Source organism: Daucus carota, chromosome 6 (genome assembly GCF_001625215.2).
Source record: "Daucus carota subsp. sativus chromosome 6, DH1 v3.0, whole genome shotgun sequence".
Classification (NCBI taxonomy): domain Eukaryota; kingdom Viridiplantae; phylum Streptophyta; class Magnoliopsida; order Apiales; family Apiaceae; genus Daucus; species Daucus carota.
Window position 1 is genome coordinate 29,162,933 of NC_030386.2, and position 22,882 is coordinate 29,185,814.

General features: G+C 38.6%; 4 protein-coding genes across 7 annotated transcripts; 3 read left to right on the forward strand and 1 right to left on the reverse strand.

Annotated features, from left to right (window-relative positions):
- The first annotated feature begins 9 nt into the window (after positions 1 to 9).
- Positions 10 to 13,490, forward strand: LOC108227108 (histone-lysine N-methyltransferase ATXR3). 4 transcript variants are annotated; one of them, XM_017402102.2, is made up of 20 exons: positions 10 to 283; positions 387 to 2,983; positions 3,109 to 3,165; positions 4,728 to 5,924; positions 6,505 to 6,875; positions 6,973 to 7,500; positions 7,596 to 7,696; positions 8,161 to 9,196; positions 9,295 to 9,366; positions 9,488 to 9,598; positions 9,679 to 9,779; positions 10,375 to 10,474; positions 10,588 to 10,683; positions 10,909 to 11,076; positions 11,163 to 11,288; positions 11,405 to 11,458; positions 11,859 to 12,106; positions 12,199 to 12,307; positions 12,427 to 12,726; positions 13,023 to 13,490. In XM_017402102.2, the coding sequence occupies exons 2-20, from the start codon at positions 463 to 465 to the stop codon at positions 13,197 to 13,199; spliced, it is 7,473 nt and encodes a 2,490-aa protein (XP_017257591.2). In that variant the 5' UTR covers positions 10 to 283; positions 387 to 462; the 3' UTR covers positions 13,200 to 13,490. The 4 variants fall into 4 exon arrangements, with proteins under 4 accessions (XP_017257591.2, XP_063935346.1, XP_063935347.1 ...); XM_064079276.1 differs by having other exon boundaries at positions 8,164 to 9,196; XM_064079277.1 differs by having other exon boundaries at positions 4,752 to 5,924.
- Positions 13,491 to 13,629: 139 nt separating this feature from the next.
- Positions 13,630 to 15,182, forward strand: LOC108227025 (transcription factor bHLH52-like). Its single transcript, XM_017402019.2, has one exon. The coding sequence runs from the start codon at positions 14,092 to 14,094 to the stop codon at positions 14,941 to 14,943; it is 852 nt and encodes a 283-aa protein (XP_017257508.1). The 5' UTR covers positions 13,630 to 14,091; the 3' UTR covers positions 14,944 to 15,182.
- An 849-nt stretch (positions 15,183 to 16,031) lies between these two features.
- On the forward strand, positions 16,032 to 17,111 carry LOC108225034 (protein VASCULATURE COMPLEXITY AND CONNECTIVITY-like). Its single transcript, XM_017399834.2, has 3 exons — positions 16,032 to 16,324; positions 16,412 to 16,614; positions 16,739 to 17,111. Exons 1-3 carry the CDS (start codon positions 16,226 to 16,228, stop codon positions 16,917 to 16,919), a joined length of 483 nt encoding a protein of 160 aa, XP_017255323.1. The 5' UTR covers positions 16,032 to 16,225; the 3' UTR covers positions 16,920 to 17,111.
- LOC108225033 (formin-like protein 5) lies at positions 17,038 to 22,685 on the reverse strand. Its single transcript, XM_017399833.2, has 7 exons — positions 22,192 to 22,685; positions 20,708 to 21,340; positions 20,080 to 20,626; positions 19,797 to 19,999; positions 18,693 to 18,928; positions 17,487 to 18,379; positions 17,038 to 17,396 (listed from the first exon to the last, which is right to left on the reverse strand). Exons 2-6 carry the CDS (start codon positions 20,913 to 20,915, stop codon positions 17,642 to 17,644), a joined length of 1,932 nt encoding a protein of 643 aa, XP_017255322.1. The 5' UTR covers positions 20,916 to 21,340; positions 22,192 to 22,685; the 3' UTR covers positions 17,038 to 17,396; positions 17,487 to 17,641.
- Positions 22,686 to 22,882: the final 197 nt, after the last annotated feature.

Consider the following 22,882-nt stretch of genomic DNA (forward strand, 5'->3'; position numbering starts at 1 on the left):
AAAGAGGGTCCAAGAGGAGGGGAAGTAGCTTCATTGTATTGTTGTATTTCCTCTGAGGCCCAACCAAACCCAAGAACACCAAGACGAGCGATTTATAGATCAGAAAGAGAGAGAAACATCAAAACATAACACAATATCAAATTTCGTAGATATACATATAAATATCTGTGTCTATATATTCAACCAGATTGCGTCTTGACCTATTTTACTCGCTTCATCGATCTGTCCTGTCATTCCACTAGTTGTGATTGATCTTCCGAGCTTTCTTGTTTCTGTGGATATTGTAAGTTGATATTGTTGTTTGTGATATTGTGTGTTAATTTGGTGAATTGCTGTTGTTTCTGTGCAATTGAGAGGATTTGATTTGTGTGTTTTGGTGGAATTAGGGTTTTGATTGCGCATTATGAGCATCCATAGCCCGGGGGAAAAGAATTGAGGAAAATTGTAGGGATTGGGGTTTTGATGTCCATGGGCGATGGCGGTGTTGCATGTGTTCCGCAGCAGCATGTTATGGACCAGTTTTCGGTTTCTGAGACTTCATTGTGCGCTGCCAAACGGAAGCCCAAGCTGGTTAAACGAAAGGTGAAGCGCAAGATTAAGATGAAGAGAGAGGGTAGTGGTAGTAGTAATGTTAAGAGAGGGGAGTTGAGGAAGAGTGAAATTGCGAGTTTTGGGAATGAGGTGGAGGATGAAGTGGAGGAGGGGGAGGTTGAGAATGGGGAGTTTATTCCAGATAAGCCAAGGAAAGTTGAGATTAGAAGTAGGATAGAGAAGGTAGATAGTGTAGCTGATAGTAGGAAGAAAAGGGATGTTGAGTTTTCATCGTCGGGGAGGTGGCAGAAAGGGGAAGTGGATAATGGGAAGTTTGGTTCGGGGAAGTATAAGAACGGGGAGGTTGATATGAATGAAATTGGGTCCTGGAAAGCGGGAAAAGATGAGCTGGAAAATGGTGAGTTTGTTCCGGAAAGATGGCATGGTGGTGAGATGATGAAGGATGATGGTAGTTATTCAAGAACGCACCGGTATGATTCTTCGAGGGACAAGGTATGGAGGTGTGATTCTGAGCGGACGCCACCTTTAGGTAAGTATACATCTGACAAAGAATTTAGCAGAAGAAGTGGCCAGTTTAGTAAAAGTTCCTCTAGGTGGGAAGGTAAGCAGGAGAGGAAGCCGAGAATCAGTTCGAAAATAGTGGATGATGAAGGCTCATTGAAGAATGAATATCATGTCAGCAAGAGTCATGGTAGAGAGTACTCATCATCTGCAGGAAATAGATTAAAGAGGCATGGTACTGATTCAGATAGCAGTGATCGCAGACACTACAGTGAATATGATGATTATGCAGTGTCTATGCCTAAAAGTCGGAGACTTTCTGATGATGGTAATCGTCCAGCATATGCAGAGCACTATCAACGGCCATCTATGGAGAGACCATATCGAAATTCCATGTCATCCAGAAATATGTTGTCTGACAGATATTCATCAAGACAATATGATTCTTCTTCCAAATTTATTTACGACAGGCATAATACTAGTCCACATCAGTATGAGCGGTCCCCACGTGAACAGGTCCGCTACCATGATCATCGTGATCGGAGTCCAGCTCCAACCGTAGCTCACCGTGGTCGTTCTCCTTATGATCGGAGTCCAGCTCCAAGCACAGGTCACCGTGGTCGTTCTCCTTATGATCGGAGTCCAGCTCCAGCCACAGCTCACCGGGGTCGTTCTCCTTATGATCGGAGTCCAGCTCCAGCCACAGCTCACCGTGGAAGATCTCCTTATGATCGGAGTCCAGCTCCATCCACTGCTCACCGTGGAAGATCTCCTTATGATCGGAGTCCAGCTCCAGCCACAGCTCACCGTGGAAGATCTCCTTATGATCGGAGTCCAGCTCCAGCTACAGCTCATCGTGGAAGATCTCCTTATGACCGGAGCCCAGCTTCAGCTCACCGTGGTAGATCTCCTTATGATCGGAGTCCACCTCCGACTACAGCTCACCGTGGAAGATCTCCTTATGATCGGAGTCCACCTCCGACTACAGCTCACCGTGGAAGATCTCCTTATGATCGGAGCCGTTACCAAGAGCATAGAAATGGTAGTCCTAGTTATTCTGACCGGTCACCACAAGATCAAAATAGGTACCATGATAGAAGAGAGAGGACTCCAAACTTCCAGGAGCATTCCTCGCTTTATTGGGGTAAAAGTGATAAGCATAGGGAAATGAATAGGAAAATTGGATCACAAGAAAAACGACAGAGTCAGCATGGTAAGAAACTACCGGAAGAGAAGCTTAACGTTAAGAAACCTGATGGAAGAGATTCAGAATTATTAGTAAAGGAGCCTGAATACAGGAGGAATTTGGATATTGGAGATAAGTCACATGATAAAATGGCTAATCTTCAATCTCGCAAGGAGGAGGTGTCCTGTAGTCCGTGTGTAAATAACAATGAGTCTGTTCAGATTAACCCAACTACTGATGAACTGCTTTCTATGGAAGAGGACATGGATATATGTGACACACCGCCACATGTTGCCACTGTGGCGGATTCAGATACGGGGAAATGGTTCTACTTGGATCATTATGGTGTGGATCAGGGACCTTCTAGATTGCGTGACTTGAAGATGCTTGTGGAGAAAGGCATTCTTGTTTCAGACCACTTGATTAAGCACTTAGACAGCGACAGGTGGGTGACTGTCGAAAATGCAGTTTCACCGTTAGTCACTTCTGATTTTCCATCCATTATTTCAGACACTGTTACTCAGTTGGTGACCCCCCCTGAGGCCCCTGGTAATGCATTGTCTGAATCAGGAGATGTCATGCAGGATGGTAATCAGTTAAATGATGAAATGGTGGCAGCCTCTACAGTAGTTGGTAATATAGCTGCAGCAGAGGCTTCACTTGATTTTCATCTTGATGAACGAGTTGGGGCACTACTAGAGGGTTGTACGATCGTTCCAGGAAGAGAACTGGAGACAGTAGGCGGTAACTCTCTCTCTCTGTCTTTTTGTGAATTGAATTCCTATAATCAACTTAGCATGGTAATTTTTCTCGTTTGCCACATGCAATATATTTTCTGCTTACATCACTGTGATTCTGTCATCTTTCAGAAGTGCTGCAAATGACTTTTGAGCACACAGATTGGGGGAACTGGGGAATCTTTGAAGGTAAACAATTTCTTTACATCTACTTGTAAATATGTTTGTCTGTGTGTGGTGATATCCTTGTATATCTTTGAGTAAATTATATTTTGTTTCTGGAGTATCAACAATTTTAAAATAGTGTGGTTTTATATAATACAAGCAAATATTATTTTTTATCAAGGCGTATATATTATTAGGTTATGTCATCATGTCGTGTTGCCAAAATATGTCTTTAGTCGACTTCCTGATGGACCGGCCCAAGTGATGCTGAATTCTGAATACGGAATTGGTAAAAGATTGTATGCCTATTTAGCCACATATATAATGGCATGATGTTTCCACCTCAATTTTGTTTTGTATCAAAACCCTAACTCAGGCTTATATCTGCGTACTATTATTGTTTGAAAACCGAACACACCTATAACATCTTTTGGCAACGACTGCCCATTTGGTTGCCTTCGAAACCCTAATCCTTTCCTGCAAGAATCTTTTTCCTCCATCAAATGCTTCTTCTTTTGTTGTCGCTCTGTCTTCCGATTTCTTCTGTCTCGTCCTGCTTCCGTCCAATTTAGGGTCAGTAATTTCTCTCCTTTTATGATAAGAGTATGAATTTCTAAAGATATTTATTATACATAAATTAATACGTTTGTTATGTGTATCTATATTATTCTAGTTTATAGTATTCATAAATATTTATTCTTTTATATATGTTTATGGTGAATTATAAATGTGTGGGCTACAGTAATTTCGTGCTGTAAATCTATTAAATGTGTATATAAGATGTAATGCTTAATTAAGTTGTGAGCGACTTGTCTACAAGCCTTGACAGTATGTTGCCTCGGCGCTGTTTTAACTGTGGTTCTGGTTTCGATAAAGTATTCAATTCAATTATATCTTGGTTTGCCACTACAAATCATTGTGTACCGTCCATAGATTGCATTTTACTCCAGTAGTCGCTTACATGACACATTTTGATGTGGAATATATATATATATATATATGTGTGTGTGTGTGTGTGTGTGTGTGTGTGTGTGTGTGTGTGTGTGTGTGTGTGTGTGTGTGTTTGGGTGTGTATGTATCATGTATGTCCACTTACAAGTTTCTGTGCCTTACAAGCATACTGGTGTTTTTAATTAGTCCATCACCAGGAAAAAGTTTTTGCTCCTTTTTCTGCTTGATCTTTTCAATTAATATCTTATAAAATCCAAGGTCGACAATCTTCATTTGAAATTGTATAATAATAGATTTGCCAGTAGTATTACTTGAACATAACTTTATTATTGATTTAATTGACTGAATTGCAATGAAGATACTAAATTTTGTGATTTGAAAATGAATTAACTTAATTTTAAAACTGTACATATATGGTTCATCTACTTTGCAATGGTGGGAGTATAAAATTGTTGTCACAAATGTGTCAATCTTAACAGTATTCTCATGCATGCTTGAAAGAAAAATGCATAATCTTCATGTATATAAGTTTTCAAAGTTCTGATTTTGTATCTTTCTCTTTTACAATGCACTGGCTTGTGCAGAATTTTTTGTTCATTACTTATAACTTTGGAAATCTTCAATGACAAGAACAGGCCTGACTTGTAATCATCATGCAGAGGAACATTTTGATCAAAGGGGAGGAGAGTCCTCATTGAGTCATCTAGAAGGCTCTCTGAAAGGAACAGAAGCAAGTATAAGTGCTCCTTCTATTGACACTGATAGTATGTATTTGTATGGCGACTGGTTCTCCGGCAGGTGGTCGTGCAAGGGTGGGGATTGGAAGAGGAGTGACGAGGCTTCCCAAGATAGATCGTATAGAAGGAAAAATGTCCTAAATGATGGCTATCCCCTGTGTTTGATGCCAATATCTGGGCACGAGGACCCTCGGCAGCGTCAGAAGGATGAATTATATAATTCTTCTAGCAGAAGATATGATCTCCCACTTTGGGCATTTTCCTCACCTGATGAACTTAATGAATCAATTAGTATTATCAAGTTAAGTCAAAGTAAATCTATTTCTGCTAGGGGAGTGAGAGGAACGATGCATCCAGTTGTACGAATAAATGCCTGTGTGGTTAAGGACCATGGTTCCTTTGTATCCGAACCTCGCACAAAAGCTAAAGTGAAGGATAGACAATCCTCGAGGTCTAGCAGGCATTATTCTTCAACGACTGATGCAAAGAGACTATCTGTAGAAGGTAGTTCAAGCATGAAAAGCATGCATGACCAAGACTCTCAGGGAAGTTTGAAGAGCATAACATCCATAAATATACCAAAAGACCGACTTTGCACAGCAGATGACCTTCAGTTACATATAGGTGACTGGTATTACCTCGATGGTACTGGACATGAACAAGGGCCATTATTATCTTCAGAGATTCAGGTATTGGCAGAACAAGGTATCATCCAGAAGCTTACGAGTGTTTTCAGAAAAGTTGATAACATATGGGTTCCGGTAATCTCAGTTGCACAGGCTTCTATAGCTGCTGGAAAGACTCAAAGAGACAGTAGTTGTATTTCTAGAGAAAATTCTAGAGCACGTCATCCAGAAACCAAGAGTGATCTACATAATGAGAATTTTCCTATCAATTCATTTGATAGTTTGCATCCACATTACATTGGTTATACTCGAGGCAAGCTCCATGAGCTGGTAATGAAATCATACAAGAGTCGGGAATTTGCTGCTGCTATAAATGAGGTTCTTGACCCATGGATCAACGTGCAACAACCAAGAAAAGAGATGGAAAAACACGCAAGTAATTTATCTGTCACTCGTTTCCAAAGATCAGGTACCGTAAAGTCTTCTGCAGTTTTTATATATTTCCAGACTACCTATGTAGCAAAATATGTTCTTGAATTAATGCATGATCTAGTCTTAAATATTCATTATTTATACTAGCACAATTTAAGGTGGAATTGCCTCTTGCCATGAATTTTGAATCTTAAACGCATATATGACCAATGTAAAGAAGAAACTGCTGCTTGTCACGTATATTGCTCCACAGTGTTGGTACTGAAACACTCCTTAATATCAACTAGTTTCTTCAGATCACTTACTAAAGTACGGCCTTTACTTTATTGCTCTTCTAATAAAGAATCCAAAGCCCTCCCTCCAGTGCTACCTATTAACTTTGTATGTCTTATCTATTGTTATTGCTTTCCCAACGCACTACACTTCATTTTGCATGTCATTTTTGATATAGTGTTTATGTACATTATCTTCTCTAGTCAATTTGTTTGAGTTATTCTGTTATTTTGGTGGTTCTCTCTCCGTTTTAACTTTTACGTATGTACTGCATGGAAGTTTCTTCTTTCTCCTGGTCATTTTATTGTAACTTAACAAATGTAATGCATCATTGACCGATACAGAGCAATTTCGTCCTGGCAAAAGACCGAGACTTCTGCTTGATGAAAGTGAAGAAAATTATGAAACAGAAGAAGACATACTGGCAGTCCAGAATGATGAGTTCTTGTTTGAAGATCTATGCAAGGATGTTACTTTTCCGAAAGAAGACAAAGCAGGTACCAAAAATGAAGTTGGTTGCTGGGGTTTGCTTGAGGGCCTTGTTCTTGCACGAGTATTCCACTTTCTCAGAGACGACTTAAAATCTCTTGTTCATGCCGAGTCAACTTGTAAGCATTGGAGATGTGTATCCAAGTTGTACAAGAATCTCTGCGTACAGGCTGACTTGTCCTGTGTTGCTCCCTCTTGTACTGATTCTGTGATCTGTAGCATCTTGGTAAGTTTTACTTTCCTCATTCTCTGTTTTGGAGTATTGCAGGGCTGCTGCTACACATTGTTGCTCTCTCTAAAATTGATGGTCTATTTGCTTGCAGAATGGTTATAATAAAGAAAAACTCACTTCTTTGGTTCTACGTGGTTGCACAAATATTACTCCGGGTACACTTGAAGAAGTTCTACAGTTGCTCCCTTCTATATCATCTGTAGATATTAGAGGCTGCAGCCAGTTCGATGACTTGACATCCAGGTTTCCAAGTATCGCCTGGGTTGGTGGTCGTCTTTTACATCCAAGAGCGAGGAGTCTTAAACACTTCAATGACAGAACTTCATCAATTTTTAAGACTTCTTATGGTAGTCTAAATGAGGATTCCAGTGGCCTGAGAGATTATTTGGAAAGCTCAAGTGCAAGGGACAGTGCAAATCAGTTATTCCGCAGAAGCTTATACAAACGTTCAAAACTGTTTGATGCAAAGAGATCATCATCCATCTTGTCCAGGGGTGCTCATTTAAGGCATCTGGCCTTCAAAGAATCAGGAAATGGGTATAAGAAGATGGAAGAATATCTAACATCAAGTTTAAAGGGAATCATGAAGGAGAATACCTCTGACTTCTTTGAGGCTAAGGTACAGGATACCTGCTTTCTTCAGCTGGGGGGTCAAATTAATGTCCTGATATTTTGCGACTCACATTCTTTTTTCTTTCTTCTTTTCTTCACCAGGTTGCACAGATTACACGCCGGATGGAAAATGGCTATTATGTCAGTCATGGTTTGCGCTCTGTTAGGGAAGATATAAGCCGGATGTGCAGAGATGCAATGAAGTAAGTTGTGCTTCCGTTTTTTTATTAAATTTTTACCACTTGCTCTATCTTAGCCTCTTAGGTTTGTACATATGATGCGGGGAAAGCTCACAGGACATGGATTGATTAGCACAAAAGGCTTGGAATCTCATATCTGGATCTTGAATATTATAATATGTTCTGTGCTTAACAAATATTGTAGTGAAGATCAAACTAGTCGAGGATATTCATCGTTGAATTTGAATCATGTTCAAGCAGTAGTTTAGGTTACTAATGTGTGTGTGTGTGTGTACTGGTTTAACTCATTACTTCTACTCATCAAGAAAAATCATCACGATTGAGTTTTTTGTGAGTGTATTTTCCCTCCTGAAACTTATCCCATGTCTAAAGTATGCCACTACATTAGAAGAAATACAAAAGTGCTTATATGTAAATAGTTTATATCTAATGACTGACCATGCTGTTTTATGATCATGTCAAACCAGAAGAAAAAATCGAGGTGAGGCCAGAAACATGAAACATATCATCACCTTATTTATTCATCTTGCCTCAAGTTTGGATGGTGGCTCAAAAGCTTTCCATGAGAGAGAGGAGTTGACAAAGATTTTGACAGATGAGTCACCTCCGGGGTTCTGTTCTGCTCCCTCAAAGTACAAGAAGATTGCTAGACTAAGTGAAAGGAAATACACGATGAGGAGTAATGGATCATCCTTTACCAATGGTATTTCTGATAATGGAGATTATGCTTCTGATGGAGAAATTAAAAGACATTTATCGAAGTTGAATAAAAGGTCTATAGATTCAGGAAGTGAAACATCTGGCGGGTCTTCGGAAGAAACTGAGACAGATGGGTCGACTTCTTCAGACAGTGAATTGGGTTTTGAGTCTGAAGGCAGAAAAAGGGAGTCAAGCAGGGATGACTATTCCAATGCAGACGATGGATTTGAGACTTTTACAGATGATCGTGAATGGGGTGCTCGTATGACAAAAGCAAGTCTTGTTCCCCCCGTCACCAGGAAATATGAAGTTATCGATCACTATGTGATTGTAGCAGATCAGGATGAAGTGGAAAGAAAGATGCAGGTCTCCTTACCGGATGAATATAAAGAGAAGCTTGATGCCCAAAAAAATGGAACTGAGGAGTCTGATATGGAAATACCTGAAGTTAAAGACTACAAACCTCGGAAACAGCTTGGAGACGAGGTGTTGGAACAAGAAGTGTATGGCATTGATCCATACACACATAATTTACTACTTGATTCAATGCCAGATGAATCCGATTGGCCTCTTTCCGAGAAACATGTCTTTATCGAAGATGTGCTACTCCGTACATTGAATAGGCAAGCCAGAAGTTTTACAGGCACTGAAAACACTCCTATGAAATACACATTGGAGCCTGTTATTGAAGAAATCCTGAAAACTTCGAAAGAAGAACATGATATACGCACCGTAAGAGTATGCCAGTATATGCTAAATTCCATTCGAAAACGTCCGGAGGACAATTATGTTGCTTACAGAAAGGTAACGTGCAGTGACATCTTTATTTACATCACAGGCCAACCATTGCTTCTGTTACAATTTTATTTATCTATTGATAATTCTGCTATGATTTGATCTAGGGGCTTGGTGTTGTATGCAACAAACAAGGTGGCTTTGTTGAGGATGACTTTGTCGTGGAGTTTTTAGGAGAGGTAATGTAATCTTGATATTTTGAATAACTAGTTCTAATAAAGCCTTTTATTATTATTTTTGGTCAGATTTTGGTTTGTATCTTAGCTGATATCGATTATGTATGATCGCTGTTGATGACAGGTTTACCCTGCCTGGAAATGGTTTGAGAAGCAAGATGGTATTCGCTCTTTGCAGAAAAATAGTAAAGAACCAGCACCGGAGTTTTATAATATTTATCTTGAGAGACCAAAGGTATCATCAAGTTCTTGAAATATAATGTGACATCCTCTAGATCAAGTACAATTACCTGACTATCCATCTCTTCGTGGCAGGGTGATGCTGATGGTTATGACTTGGTAGTTGTTGATGCAATGCACAAGGCAAATTATGCAAGTCGGATTTGTCATTCTTGTAGACCTAATTGTGAAGCAAAGTTAGTTTCTTCATCCTGGATGCCAATAGAATATTACTCCCTCTATTCCAATTATTTTGTCATACACATAAATCCACTTATTTAGCATTTTTTGACACTTACTTTGCCTTTATAAGCAAATGTAGCCAATACTTTTGCAACATGTAAAATAGGAATCATGGTCAAAATAAATAGGATGGAGTGATTAACTCGTGTGAACATTATATATATAAATTTTCCTTTTATGGAGCTTTACAGTGATCGTATTCTCGCACTTTAGCTCAATCCTTTGTATGAATATTGGCAAGTATTAAGTCTTAGAGAATGTTGATGTTTTGTTTACTAGCCCTGACTTGGATATTTTCTGTTTTTAAATAGCTAGAAGGACAATTCATCTCTCTCTGATAATTAGTTAAAATATTTCATTGCAAACGAAATTATTAATATCCCCCCCCCCCCCCCCCCCCCCCCCCCCCCTCCTCTTCTCAGATGCAAGTGCTTCTGAATTTCAGTGTGACTGATCAAGTAATGCTGTGTCACATGAAGCACCCTTTAACTGATTGCAGTGTTACCCGTTCATTTTAAACAACATTCACCTGTTTGTTAATGGTTGCAGAGTTACTGCTGTTGATGGTCAATACCAAATTGGTATATATACTGTGCGGCCTATTGGATATGGAGAAGAAGTGACATTTGACTATAACTCTGTTACGGAGGCAAGTTTCTTTTGCCTATCAATTCTTATTTCTTATACTAAAGATTGTTCCTGTGACGATATTTTCTGGTAAATTTTTTTTTTTGACGTTGCTATTTTGTGAAAATGTTCCAGAGTAGGGAAGAGTATGAAGCATCAGTTTGCCTCTGTGGAAGTCAAGTTTGTCGTGGAAGCTACTTAAATCTCACTGGGGAAGGAGCCTTTCAGAAGGTACAATTATGATGTGTTGTTTGCGAGTTTCCTTCCTTAAAAGTAATAAAAAAAATTATATTTGGTTAATTTGGAGCAGTTCCAATTACTTTAGATTCCCGTAGAACATAATTATGGATTAATGGTTTGCTTGATTGCTTCATGCTTGTTGTATGTGCGGTTGTTCTAACCTTTGCGAAATTTGAACAAGTTGACTATATCCCCTATGATTGTATTTATAAACAGGTACTAAAAGAGTGTCATGGAATACTTGATCGACATCAATTGATGCTAGAGGCTTGTGAACTGAATTCAGTATCCGAAGATGATTACATTGATTTAGGAAAGGCTGGACTTGGCAGTTGTTTGCTTGGCGGGTTGCCTGATTGGCTAATTGCATATTCTGCTCGTCTGGTATATATTGGCGCAACCTATTTTCCAAGTTCTGAGATCCTTTATAGACTTTGTTTTCCTAATTCTTGTTATTTACTTCCTTGAAGGTGAGATTTATTAACTCTGAAAGGGTCAAGCTTCCAGATGAGATTTTGAGGCATAATGTGGACGAGAAGAAGAAATATTTTGCTGAGATTACCATGGAAGTAGAGAAAACAGATGCTGAAGTGCAGGTGAGTATGGTTATCTGCATGTTGTAGGTTGTCAGCTAATGCATGCTTGTTTCCTCGATATTTTCAAAGAGTATGTGTGCAGTCTGCTTACGTTTTTGCTCCTTCACTGGTTATAGGCCGAGGGCGTTTACAATCAGCGACTTCAGAATTTAGCTCTTACGCTGGACAAGGTATAATTTTACTTGTCTTCTGTCCTTTCTTCAACTAAAACAAAGTTTAGCTGCAAAAAAAGAGAAATTATGTAATGAGGAAGTTAAGGTATCATTTGTAAGAACTCGATGTCCGGTTATGTGGAGCACCCATTTGATTAACTAAATGCAATGTTTGGTTTTGAAGTAACCTTCCAGTTGATATTAGTTGTACCACATGGCATAAACAGAGAAGTAAAAGAAGTAATGTCAAGTTGAATTCCTAGTAGTATTATATGATCTTTCATTTTAATTTAATTTAGTAGGTTATTTTGATTTTACTAGATTTGTTGTTCTATGAAGAAATTTCTGCTAATTAGGCTTGTACAACCTTAAAGCAGATAACATAGTATGTTGGTAACTAATTGAAATCTTTTTGAAGGTGAGGTATGTTATGAGATGTGTTTTTGGTGATCCAAAGAAAGCGCCGCCTCCACTTGAGAGGCTTAGTCCTGAAGAAGCAGTGTCCTATGTCTGGAAAGGAGAAGGATCAATTGTTGAGGAACTGTTGCATTGCATGGCTCCTTATATGGAGGATAGCATGCTTAACGATCTAAGGTCTAGTATACGTTCTCATGATCCATCTGGTTCTGATGATGTCCAGAGGGCCCTTCGCAAATCTTTGTTATGGTAAGACTGGATTCGACTGTTCTTCAAATATACTAATAATATCTTGTAATTGTAGTGCTGCAACTTAATCGTGCTTCCCTACTTTCTCTCAGGTTGAGGGATGAAGTCCGGAATCTACAGTGTTCATACAAGTGTCGGCATGATGCAGCTGCTGACCTGATACACCTATATGCTTATACAAAATGCTTTTTTAGAATACGTGTAAGTTTTCAAGTTCCATATGTTTTTTTCCCCATCAGTTTCTGGCTTGGGGTGGTTGGGGTCAAAATGCGCTGCATACGCTCTTTATGGATCCTATTGATGATATTTTATGTTTACAGGAATACAAGTCTGTAACATCACCACCTGTTTATATCACTCCTCTTGACCTGGGTCCCAAGTACAGCGATAAATTGGGCTCAGATCGTCACGAGTATTGCAAGACATATGGTGAAAATTACTGCTTGGGGCAGCTAATTTTTTGGCATAACCAAGATGCAGAACCAGATTGTACTCTAGCCAAAGCTAGCAGAGGTTGTTTATCTCTACCTGATATTAGCTCATTCTACGCGAAGGTCAATAAGCCATCAAGACAGAGAGTATATGGTCCCAGTACTCTTAAACTTATGCTGGCAAGAATGGTGAGTTTATTTATCCATTTCGCGATGAAAGCATTTCTCTTTCAAAACATATCAAACATATCTTTCTGAAATTACTAAAATACGGGAGGAATTAACAAACTGTTAGTAAAAAAAAACTAATCCCCGTTCATGCTGTATATAACGATATATGTTTTGAAGTAGCAAGTGCTATAAACAGTAGACAACGGCAGCCTGGTTGTTGCTTTAAATCAGCGGTACAGTTTGTTGACCGGAATATATGTTATTTGCTATTTGCTGAAGAGTTAATATGGGCATTTGTATTTTTGATTGGGCAGGAGAAACAATCCCAAAGACCTTGGCCAAATAAAGAAATTTGGTCATTTGAGAAATCAATAAGAGTAGTTGGCAGCCCAATGCTAGATGCTGTGTTGCACAAAGCCCCATTGGACAAGGAGTTGGTGCATTGGTTGAAGCACAGACTCCCAATTTTTCAGGCGAAATGGGATAGGTAGTCGTTTCATCAGGACGCCATGAAGCCGCCGAAGCAGTAGCGGCGGCTTTGTGATACAGTAGGGAATTCCTTCTAATTGTTTGGGAATGTAACGGTTGATTAGAGTAAAATAGGGTTTGTAATATTTATAGTGGTTTGCCTATAATTAAAAAGAAGATAGCATCTCCCAGGAAAGCAGTTGTTGCTTCTTTTTTCCCATTCTTATGTACAGTTGTCTCTATTAACTCATCTAAGTTGGTCTGTCTTATGTGTAACCCATTGGTTATAAATGGCTACAGTTTTGTTTTCTTGATTTGAAGGACAAGTTCCCTGTGCAATAGCAAAGAAACAGATATGGTAGCTCATGTTATACTACTACTGTATAATTTATCTAGAGCTTGAGTTATAGCCATTGTTTCAAGTCAGGTGCTCTACAAATACAACACACACAGAGCAATTATACTGTAGTACTAATCCGTTAAGGAGGCAGAGGCAGACAGATGGCACAGCAGCTGTCGGCTATTGCAGAGTAGTTTTGCTAAAAGAAATACTGTATGAGGAACGTACATCCTGCGTGTGTACGCTCATCATTACCCAGCCAGCCGTCCTCTGCTCTGCTCTGCTCTTTCCCCAAAAACGATTCACCCCCCCTCTATGTACTACACTTTACTAGTAGTATATTCTACACTATTATATTACTGTGTATGTGAAATCTCTCTCCCTCCCTCTCTCTGTCTATTATTGTGTATGTGAAATCTCTCTCCCTCCCTCTCTCTGTCTATTATTGTGTATGTAAAATCTCTCTCTCTCTCTCTCTCTCTCTCTCTCTCTCTCTCTCTCTCTCTCTCCCTCCCCTATATGTGCTTGCAAACAGCAAGGCTTGTCTGCATTTCTGCTCAAACAAACTCAGCACAATGGAGCAATATTATCATCTCAAAGCAGAAGAAGAACAAGACACGAGAGCATTTCTCGACGATCCTTATCCCTATGATTCGTCGTCACCACTAGGATATTCATCCTTACAAAACATCACTGACCAGAAGCCTCTGCTTCCTTTGCTATTCGACAATCCCCACCAAACATCCACCTCTCTGGTTTCTCATCAACTCCCCATCTTCAGCAAACCTCTCATCTCCGATGAATTTCATCTCAAATCTTACCCCTCGCTCCCATCAGTCACCAACTCAACAACCTTCAAACTTCCCAAAACAGAGCCAACTGAGTTTAGCCAGGGCTCCGATGAACCTCCATTGCTTCAGTTACCGAGCCTGTGCTCTCTCGAAGAAAACCTCGATACTGTGTCCGAGGCGGCGTATCAGCTCAACTCAACTGTCTCTCCTAGTGCAACCACTATGAAATACGATCGTCAGAGAGAGTTGAGTCGACGAAGACGGCAGAGAGTACGAGGGAAGATTGAGAGCTTGAAGGAGCTTCTGCCACAGCAGAAGAAGAGGGTGGATACCGCGACGGTTCTGGAGAATGCTGGAAAGTACATAAAGTTTCTAGAGGCGCAAGTGAGCGTGCTGCAGTGTATGCCGGTGGATGACAGTCTGGTAATTAGTGAGAATGTGAGTGGTGGAATGGATAGGAACAGAGTGTTGCAGATGATGGTGAACTCGGAGGTGAGTCAGGGGAAGATGAGTTCAGAAGGCATGTGTGTTTACTCCGTGGAGCAGCTGGTTCAGATTATTGGTCGTCTTTTTACTACTGAGGAAGCTTCTTTGCTTCTCAATTCCATTCTCTTCTCTAGCTTTGTTCCATTCTAATTCTCATCTCTCTCTCTCCCGCTCCCTCCCTCCCTCGCTCCAACACACATCTCTCTCTCTCTCTCTCTCCCCCTCCCTCCAACACACATCTCTCTCTCCCCCTCCCTCACTCCCTCCAACACACATCTCTCTCTCTCTCTCATATGTTAGATATGTTTCTTGTTAAACTAGCACCAATACTATAGTCTAATGATCTATCAAAATATTAATCAATGATGTTGTCTTCGTTTTGTTAGTATCGTTGCTTGATCTTCTTATGTGTCACGTGTCATTACTTACTCGGTATATTTCATCGTTGTTGGTTAATTTAGATGTTCTGCATGTACAAATTGCCAAACAAGAATATCTTTGCTCACACTACCGGAATTTACTGTTAAAAGATTATTTTTAAACTACCATTGAAGAATGCACGTTCAGTTATCGACACTGATACAATACTATTCAAGTTGATTAGGTGAGTCCAAGTTGCATATAACAAAACACGAAGCCCGTTTATCTGGAGGCAGTAATGTATCTCACTTTGGGCCTTGTTTGTATAGTGTACACAAGTCCATTTTCAGCGGAATCGGATATGATTAGGTTTGGATAACCCCTGTATCGCAACATATTAAATTATTGCTCAATTACATTGATGACCTTATATGACATAAAATGAGGTGATAATACTGAAGGTTTCAATTGATAATATTCTATGTCATCTTACACAATTATGACATGTTATTAATGACGTTATTGACGATGATCGAGATTATCCTGCATATACAACCACCACACCAGTCAAAATCTCCCAAACGTATAAAATTTCGCGTTTAGTATATGCCCGTGGATACACAGTAGACAAACCCAATTATGATATGTCCGCTCGAAAAGTACAATTTAGAAAAGAAATATTTCTTATAATCTAAATTTAACAGTTTTCTCACTAAAATCCCTCAAAGAAAAAAGAAGACGATGAGCTGAAGAAAAAAAAAAAGCATGGTCGATATCCCACCGAAATGAAAAAGTAGAAGATGCCCCATGGCACGAGACTTCCTAGCTGTGATATGCCTTCCTTCCATCTACAGTCTAGACCACATCCCCCTCTACCAAAGGAACCTACGCACAACACTAAAAGCAAGGGAACCATTTCATTCTAAAGCTATATAAAGTCTGTTTTTCCCCAACACTCCTACTGTTTATTCACTAAAGATACTTTTTCCCTGCATTATCTCCACCTCCTTATATATTCACCCTCACTTTCTCATTATTCCCCATTCTTCTGCATCTCACAACTTCATTCCTTATGGCAAAGATTGTTGGTGTTTTTGTGTGCCTTGCTATCATAACACTGGATATCACTGCTGGAATTCTTGGAATCCAAGCTGAAGCTGCTCAAAACCAGGTTCCTTTTTTTTTTTTATAGAATTTTTTTGAGATTTTTCTTGGTTTGGTGAAATTTATTGTATATGATGGTTTTTATGTTTTCCAGGAGAAGCATTTAAGGCTGTGGATATTTGAGTGTAAGCAACCAAGTCATGAGGCCTTCCAGCTGGGGTTAGCTGCAGCAATACTTTTAAGTGTAGCCCATGTTATTGCTAACTTGCTCGGAGGGTGCAGTGTTTGTTCTCAAGATGAGTTTGAGAAGGCTTCTCCTAGCAGGCAGTTGTCACTGGCATGTCTCGTTTTTACATGGTCAGCACACTTTTCATCTTTTCTTCGTGTAACCGTGTTCAGCATATCTCACTCGAAAGTAGAGTCTCGGAATTTACCTATTTTATTTTGGCGATTTCAATCTAATTACGACATAATTGAACAGGATCATACTGGCCATAGGATTATCCATGCTGGTGATCGGGACACATTCGAACAGAAAATCAAGAGTCTCGTGCGGCTTCACAGAACACCATTTTCTGTCCATCGGAGGGATTCTTTGCATGGTTCATGGAATGTTTTCAGTAGCTTATTACGCCACGGCCACCACAGCATTTACTTATTAAGAGATTCTTCTTCTGCATTAACTATAATGTAGCACCTTTTTTTCTTCTTTTACTTTACTTTTGGACTAATTATATGACTTAATTAGCTTTAAGTGGTGCTGCTTTTACCATCACCATCTCCGCAAACAAAGTGTAGTTTCACTCATATATCATCAAGAATCAAAAGTTATTATCAACTGATATATTACACTCTATTGGTATCCATCATAATCTTACCATCTTCAAGACATGTCAATTATATTCACTTAAAACTAAAACTATGGACTTAAACTCAATTGCCATCACATCTCTATACAGCTGAGACCAAAAACAAGAACTCATCTGTCTTGATTAAACATTTCTTGTCTTGTGTTCGGAGTTGGCCCCGATTATTCATCTGACTTCCTGCCAGATTTTTGAAAGCCAGTTAATTGAACTCTCGGGAACTCCATGATTTCTTGCAAGATGATATCGTTCAGCATTTCTTCATTTTGGTATCTATCAGTTGAAATCAAATGAAAAAAAAATTAGAATTCTAAGTAACGTTGGTGGTTTCTCTTAAGTTTTTGTGCACTGATATCGTTGTACCTGTTTAGACTTGAATTAATCTGCCTCCACTTCCATTATCTAAACCGAAATCATCCTCAAGTTTCTCTGTCATTGCGGTGAAACAGCGATTCATGAACATTTGGAGAAGACTATTGCTGCTGCCGTAAATGTGATTCTCAAGAAGTTGATGCACTTTAAGCTTCTTTTGGGAACATCTTCACCGGATTTTCTCCTGATTTTTTCACCTCTTGACATACCTTATCTACCATTACCAAGAAATCACGAACAATAATAAATAAGCGCATTCCCTCGTCTTTTCCTGGAGTGCCATGGAAATACTCTGCTGTGCTCTTGACCAGAGTACCTATCCTATTTTCTTCTTCTAGCAACCACATAATATCAAATTCTGTCTGTCTAACAAAACTTTCAAGAGTAGAACGGAACTGGCATTCTGCTTCCTCACTGCTCATCTCATTGTAGAGAAAATCTTTATTATGTTTTAGTGAGAAACCAAGTTTCGTTACTGTATTTGTCAGCATATCACCGTCAATAGCTGCAGCCTTTTTAACATTAGCAAGCTCATTGCTTAAATTAGAGACTACTTCAAGCCCAAGACTACGAAGGTGTTCCGGGGTTTCCTGAACAGAATCCTTAAGCATATCTTCTACTTTCTTGTCACTCATGCTACTACTATCTTTTAATTTACGTGCAGCACGTAGGCCTTCACTTTTGATAATTTCCAAAACAACAAAGTGAAGGAGTGTTGTCTTGCCATCGACCCCTTTAACATCTGATAACTTTAATAGTGTATCAAGCTTGAATGCCTGTGCGCCACCACGGAATGTACCATCATTCATACGGTTGCCAAGTTTCAGAACCGCTTCTAGGAGCTTTAGAAAAAGTCTGCTGTTCTTAAGCTCTGTGCATGCTACCTGCATGTTCATTCATCACATTCAGTACATTTCACTATGTGTGTGGTTTTACTAAGTAATCATACGAATTTCTATCCCTAAAATCCTTTTTTATTGCTTCCTTCTTCATAACATTAATATGGGATCACCAGTGTCGGAAACTTGATCACAAATCATTGGACAAGAAGAAAAGCTATTATGACTTATGAGCCTTTAACAGATATCAAATTTGAGTAGTCACATTGAATTCGTAAGACCGAAAAACTTACAGATATCGAATTGACAAGTTAAATATGCATTTACCAAAAAATAAAACATAAACAAAATATAATACCTCCAACACTTTAAAAGACTCTTTTAGGGAACCAAATTCATTCTGCAGTGAACACATAAATAACAAAGCCTCCAGACGCTGGTAGGCAAAGGGGATTTCAATCAGGGTTTTGACGAACCGATCAGCAGGTCCAAGTTTAGAGATGTCTTCATCGTACAACCTAAGCTTTAGCTCTTCTTGTGATGTTGGTGCCATCTTTAACAAAGTTTCAATGAGCTCAGCAGGAAGCTCGTTCCCTGGTTATTGCCAAAAAAAAGGCCAATCGATAAATTAGACAAGGACATATTTTATACAAATAAAAAATATTGCTGACTGATAGAATGATTGCAATACTGTGGCAAATTGACAATAATAGATGACATTGATGCATATATCAGGCACTGAACTTATACTGCTATTATTTCTTTGTAATGGAAATATTCATGAAGGAACATTGTGGTAAGATTCAGCACCATTACTCAGGTATTTTGTCCCCAATAAGTAACCAAAACTAACCTACTTTTTACTTGAATTAAAAAAAACTTACTCAACCGGAAAAAAGAAAAGTATCATGAGAACCGAGGTTAACAACAGTACTGCAACTTCATCCAAAATTATTTCAAGTTTTTTGTGGGTTTTTTAATGGCAAATGGAAAATAAGGAGCCCAACCCCTATATTCTGGTACACTCGAATTGTGTGGACTTTGTAAAGGGAATTCTGAACTCCTATATCCAAAGAAAGAGAGACTCAAATTCTAACTAAAACTTTTGTCATGTTAGTTAACACAATGACATGATATATATATACGAGACCGAGTCGATATGTAGATCTGTACATTATCTCCTTTAATTTTGGTCACCCCATCATATTACTTTTGCAGATTTGGGTCACCCCCTGACCCTTCCGGTCCCCTGTAAGATTGAAATGAAGAACCCCCTTTCATAGTTTCATCCCTATTAAAAGGGGGAAGAGTGGAAGAACAAAAAACGGTATTGATGAACCCCTGGTTTATCTTGAGTCCAAGAATAATTCAGATAACCACTTCCATGGTAAAAGTTGCTTAATCTGACATAATAATCTGTACCTTCTTTTTGATCAAAAACAATATGAGCAGAAAGAGTTACCTTCTTGGATGGCATCACAGACTTCTTGAGTTGTCACATTTACTGCTTTCAACAAAATTGATAAATTATGGGATTTCTTAGGATCAATAATTTGAGTGAATTGAAGAGCTTCTTTTGCTGCCTGGTTTTTCTTGGAACTATTCTCAGTTTTATGGTTATTACTGGTGTAACCAAAAAGGTCTTCCATCATCTCCTCATTGAACCTGTAAATTCAATATTAAGTTCAACAGCAGTCATTTTTTTGCAAGATCCGCGAGAAAGTAAGACAAGCTAAATTACTTACTGGAAGGAGCCTGATTTTATCTCATTCCACACCATGGAATGCTCAGGGTTAGCAAGAACTTTGTCCCAGAAGAATGGCTTTAACTTTGCTTTCTGACTGTCAGACTCACCAGCTCCCTTGTTTGCAGAAAAACCGACTTTACCAGGTGGAGGCTTCGGTCCAGTACCTAATTTTGGTGGATTAGGTGGTGGAGGGAGGTTAATCTTTGGGGGTGGTGGAGGCGCCACATGCTTTTTTGGTGAAGGAGGAGGAGGGGTTCCTGAGACTGGAGTAGCAGGTTCTGTATCTTTAGTAACAGATGCTGGGACTTGAGGAGCAGGATTTTCAGTTTCTGTGACTAGTGGAACAGGTTTTGGGGCCGAAATGGACACTCTTCCTGGTGGGAGTGGCAAATTTGCTTGAAATTTTCCAGATGGAACTTCTAATTTTTCCGATTGTTTTTCTTCGGCAAGTGAGATACGTGGTTTGTCTGCAAAACTGGTGACATTTGACAAGGTTTTGAAATCTTTTTTACCTGAATTTCCAAAACTGTAGTTCACTGCAGGACCTGGAAGGTAAAAAATCAAGGTCATTTGGAGATATATATACAATTCTAGTTCATAATAAAGTTTATTGCCACAATAGATACCAGGGGATGCATCGGTTGCGCTTAACTTTGTTAGAGGATACTCATCTTTTACTCCATATTTGTGGTGAACTTTATTTTTCCTACCCCAAATAACGAAAGCCCAGAAGAGGACAATGATTACTATTAAAGAACATGCAGAAATAACTGCGATATTAATTGTGCTACTATTGTCTGATGTTTCAGGTGAAACGGTATCTGATTGGGCCATGACAAGTTGAGGAGGAGGCAACTTCCTTGCAAATAGTAGGATATATGCTCTGAAGTTTTGCAGAAGACTACACAGATGGTGCAGGGTAGATGGCAATAAGAAGTGAAAGTGTTGAATGGGAAATCTATAAACAATGTGAGAGCTGTCGTCAATCCCAGTTTCAGCAGGAAATGCGTAGCTAAAGCAATATGATTTGCAGGAGAGCGTGGAGCAGCAATTTTTTTTTATCAGTTTATGTTATATCTGTGTAGTTCCCTTTTAGGCCAAATACAACGTGTATGATTAGCTTGGGGAGGTGTATTAATGATAATCTTTATGATGATTTACTTTGTCAGCAAACCGGCATCCAATTAAGCTGCTTCTGCATGTTATCTGTAGTATACACAACTCACAATATTTCCCAATTGAGCCATAACTTACTCTACCTGCAGAAATGATGCATTGTGAGGAACTGTTTATTAGTATTTAAGAATGGAAACTTTTAACATTCAGCACAAATAATAGAATACTTTATGTGCACAAATAATAGAATGCTTTTTGTTTACTTTTCATTCTACATTCAAGGACAGAAAGCCAGTTTCTCTGATACATGGTATGAACTGGATACTATGTGTATATAGTGAGGACGATATTACTATGAATAAAATGATTTGACTTATCGACAAAAATTAAAACCGAACACAGAAATCATTCAAGCCTTTACCCATAGTCTTCATGAGGAGTGATGCATTATTTAATATATGGATCACAAACATCTACACAAGCTAATATTATTTTCTGAAAAGAACCGCATATGCTTAGTAGCCTTCTTGGTTCTCCCGATTTTATAATGTTCTTAGTTGCTACAGCAAAATTTAGACAAGGGGGTGGAATAATACTAACATCTTTGATACCATCTAATCAATACAGGATTAACTTTTAATTACACAAAGACACAGCTGGCAATTACGACAGACTTGGATCATTATGTGTATCCAGCTCTCTGTATAGAACATCAAGCGTTAAATGTGATGTGTACAAATTTTTGTTTGCAGAAATGCCTACATTACATTTAACACTCAGCTGCTGGTTACACAGACAATGCTGATTGAAAGTGTATGCATTACATTTAACACTCAGTATAAATATCATCATGTGCATCCGCGCCTAAGACAACAGAAGCAGTACATTTGCCGCGATTTACCTTTGCTTAAAGTAAAATTAGGCAAACAAACTTATCAACATGCAGAAATAACACATTATATACAAAAAGAAAGAATTTACAGCCTAACTATACCTTGTTTCTTCACCAAATTGTCCAAAATCGGTGACTGAGTTACAGTTCTTGAATAAAACTCTGCAATATTCTGGGCCGCGGAGCTCATAGCATTGCACTAGTAATGTTCAACAAAAAAAATCCCATCCTCTGTATGATTTCAACTCAAATGATTACATAGCCATATTATTCTTGTCCTTGTCATATCATGAAATAAGCCTATGCATCAGCATTCGAGAATCTCTTTTTCTTGGCTACCCTTTGATGCAAAACCAATCAAAACCATGAAAAATCTCAATAACTAAGTAATTCCAAGAATTGAAGAAGCAGAATATAGAATATTGAACAAAGGGAGAATATTATTATGAATGAATTGTTGAAAATTGACAAATGTTAATAAGAATTCAGAATACCCATTCAGATGTTTTGCACATTTGATTATAATATAGACATGTATATTGGGCAAAAAGAATGAGGAAAGTTGTGCAAATGAACAAATGTGTTGTTAACCTTTTCCCCCAAACTTTATATGAATTAACTTATGTTTATGTTTCCAAATTTTATTTATGATTTTTTAGAGATGTGCAAGCACGTTCGTTTTAAAAAAAATTTAATTAAAATTATCATGTTTTTGACAATATTTGAAAAATGTATAAATATGTTCTCTATAATTGTTTTATAATTAAAATCATCATGTTTTTGATAATATTCT

Excerpts from the sequence above, each read along its gene's own strand:
- LOC108227025 (XM_017402019.2), top strand. The coding sequence starts at position 14,092 with ATGGAGCAATATTATCATCTCAAAGCAGAAGAAGAACAAGACACGAGA.
- LOC108227108 (XM_017402101.2), top strand. The coding sequence starts at position 463 with ATGTCCATGGGCGATGGCGGTGTTGCATGTGTTCCGCAGCAGCATGTT. Across the intron at positions 9,197-9,294 it reads ATTATGTTGCTTACAGAAAG|GGGCTTGGTGTTGTATGCAA; the intron begins GTAACGTGCAGT and ends GATTTGATCTAG. Across the intron at positions 9,780-10,374 it reads AGACCTAATTGTGAAGCAAA|AGTTACTGCTGTTGATGGTC; the intron begins GTTAGTTTCTTC and ends TAATGGTTGCAG.
- LOC108225033 (XM_017399833.2), bottom strand. The coding sequence starts at position 20,915 with ATGGCCCAATCAGATACCGTTTCACCTGAAACATCAGACAATAGTAGC. Across the intron at positions 20,627-20,707 it reads CGCAACCGATGCATCCCCTG|GTCCTGCAGTGAACTACAGT; the intron begins GTATCTATTGTG and ends TTTACCTTCCAG. Across the intron at positions 20,000-20,079 it reads ATAAAATCAGGCTCCTTCCA|GTTCAATGAGGAGATGATGG; the intron begins GTAAGTAATTTA and ends TTGAATTTACAG.
- LOC108225034 (XM_017399834.2), top strand. The coding sequence starts at position 16,226 with ATGGCAAAGATTGTTGGTGTTTTTGTGTGCCTTGCTATCATAACACTG. Across the intron at positions 16,325-16,411 it reads CTGAAGCTGCTCAAAACCAG|GAGAAGCATTTAAGGCTGTG; the intron begins GTTCCTTTTTTT and ends TATGTTTTCCAG. Across the intron at positions 16,615-16,738 it reads GCATGTCTCGTTTTTACATG|GATCATACTGGCCATAGGAT; the intron begins GTCAGCACACTT and ends ATAATTGAACAG.